Source organism: Microtus ochrogaster, chromosome 5, assembly GCF_000317375.1.
Source record: "Microtus ochrogaster isolate Prairie Vole_2 chromosome 5, MicOch1.0, whole genome shotgun sequence".
In the NCBI taxonomy this organism is placed as follows: domain Eukaryota; kingdom Metazoa; phylum Chordata; class Mammalia; order Rodentia; family Cricetidae; genus Microtus; species Microtus ochrogaster.
In genome coordinates this window covers 67495975-67497994 of record NC_022012.1, presented here as the reverse complement: position 1 = coordinate 67497994, position 2020 = coordinate 67495975, and the positions used below count along the sequence as shown (strand labels likewise).

The 2020-nt window shown below is 35.6% G+C and overlaps 1 protein-coding gene across 5 annotated transcripts in view; it reads right to left on the bottom strand.

Moving 5' to 3' along the window:
- The window catches only part of Tcf12 (transcription factor 12), a 270002-nt gene that overhangs the window by 155882 nt on the left and 112100 nt on the right, over positions 1-2020 (bottom strand). For all 5 annotated transcript variants that reach the window (XM_005347649.2, XM_005347651.2, XM_026779115.1 and 2 more), the window contains one exon: positions 1518-1620. In XM_005347649.2, the coding sequence (XP_005347706.1) occupies positions 1518-1620 (103 nt within the window). The remainder of the gene's footprint in view (positions 1-1517; positions 1621-2020) is intronic.

Sequence of the window (2020 nt, the reverse complement as noted above, 5' to 3'; positions counted from 1 at the left end):
GGGAGGAGGGGAAAATTTGTAATAATAATAATAATAATAATAATAATAATAATAATAATAATAATAATAAAAACAAAATGACAGCCTCAGTTAACATCAATTTTCACTTGCCCTGTTACACACAGTATAAATAAAAGCTGCTTGAGGGAAAAATTAAAATAAAAAAGCAATTTTTAAACTGAGTAACATTTTACCTTGATGGAAGATTCAACAGAAAATTAAAACAAAAATGTAGAAATTTTCTTGATGAAACTATTGTTTTATTTTAAATGTAATTATGGGTTTTACCTGGAGTAACCCACTTACCAGCATAACTTTTATTTGCACTTATGTTGAAAGCCAGTGGTTTTCAGCACACGTTTTACTGCTTATACAGGTCTTGTGTCACACTCAATGATTCTGGCTTTAGAATATCAGTTGCCATAGGCAGAATCCACACTAGAATATCAGACTCTCACTACTCAAAACTAGAGAAGAGAAAACAAAGACTGCACACAGCAAGATCCCTTACAAAGCATCTATAGACCACCAGCACTTTGGATGGAGTAACCTACTTAGATTTACATGATTGTGACGCAAAAGGTCAATTCTAAGATAACAGTGTAACCAACCCTTTAGAGGTAGAATGGTGAAATCAATGTCCATCACACAAACCATGTGTATTTATCTGATGTCAATGACAGTTAATACAAGAGATTACATAAAGCCTTCAGAATGTGTTCAGCTACAACATAAACAAGACCAAAAAAAATGCTGTTACAAGGCATAGATTTTTTTTTTTCAAACAGATTTTGTAAGAAGGTTAAATACTGCCTTTTAAAAAGGAGTGATAACTAAACCAAGAGGTTTGACAGGCATAAAACAAACTGGACAAATTCAAATTATCACTTAAAGTGTTCTGCATGTGACAGGAAGAGACAGAAAGGATGATCAACAAGAAAAGTGGTGACAAAACATAAAGATCAGGTGTAGGTAAGAAATCACACCCTTTAAATTTTACTTCACTTGCAGACAAACTTTTACATATCTCAATAAGAATCTACATTCTTAAACAGACCCTATATGGTGTATAAATGAAATATTTCTTATCAAATAGTACCCAAAGAAAAAAGATCCAATGTAAGTTAAATTTGTGGAAGTCATTATTCTGTCGTATTTTTAACTAATACATAAATATTTATAATACAACAAACAGCAGTAAGCCACAAGTGTCCTTGAAAGAATGCTTTTCTAGCCCAGAAAACCGGCAAAAAACATCACCACAGAGACATGTCCTAAACTAAGAGAACACAGATACTTCCCTTTATCCACTCTTAGTACTGCTCTAAAGAAAAGACCCCAAATTCCAGGTGCTAGTTCCTTGAGTTGAAGTAAGCAAGGAGAACCTCGATTCCTCTAGCAACAAAGGAGCTTTTTTTTTTTTTTTTGGTTTTTCGATTTACTTTATATATTTAAGTAGGACATGGTAACAGAAAGGGTCTCTGAGCACAGACACTTACATAGAGTCACCAACTTACCTATCAGATTTGAGTTCATAAAAGGTGTTGGAGACAAGCCTTCATGGGCTCCTAATCGACTGTCATTCAAGTGATCGCTGTAATGAGGGCTGTCTGTGAAACCCTAAGGGGAGAAAGAACAACAATGTTAAAGGGAGAACAATAGCACTTACCTTATTAATGCACAGGTTTACACGGGGTCTCCAAACTGAGCTCCTTATTTGTCATTCACAGTACTTAATAGTACTTGCCTCCATGCCTAATGGCCCAAGTTCAATCCCTGGAATCAGCATTACAGAAAACAAAAATTGACTACTGCAAGTTATTCTCTGACTTTCATGTGCTAACCTCAGCAACCCAACACCCTCCACTCACAAAAATGAGTCAATAAACAAAATTTACTTTAAAAAATTCCTTATGAGCCGGGCGATGGTGGCGTACGCCTTTAATCCCAGCACTTGGGAGGCAGAGGCAGGCGGATCTCTGTGAGTTCGAGACCAGCCTGGTCTACTACAGAGCTAGTT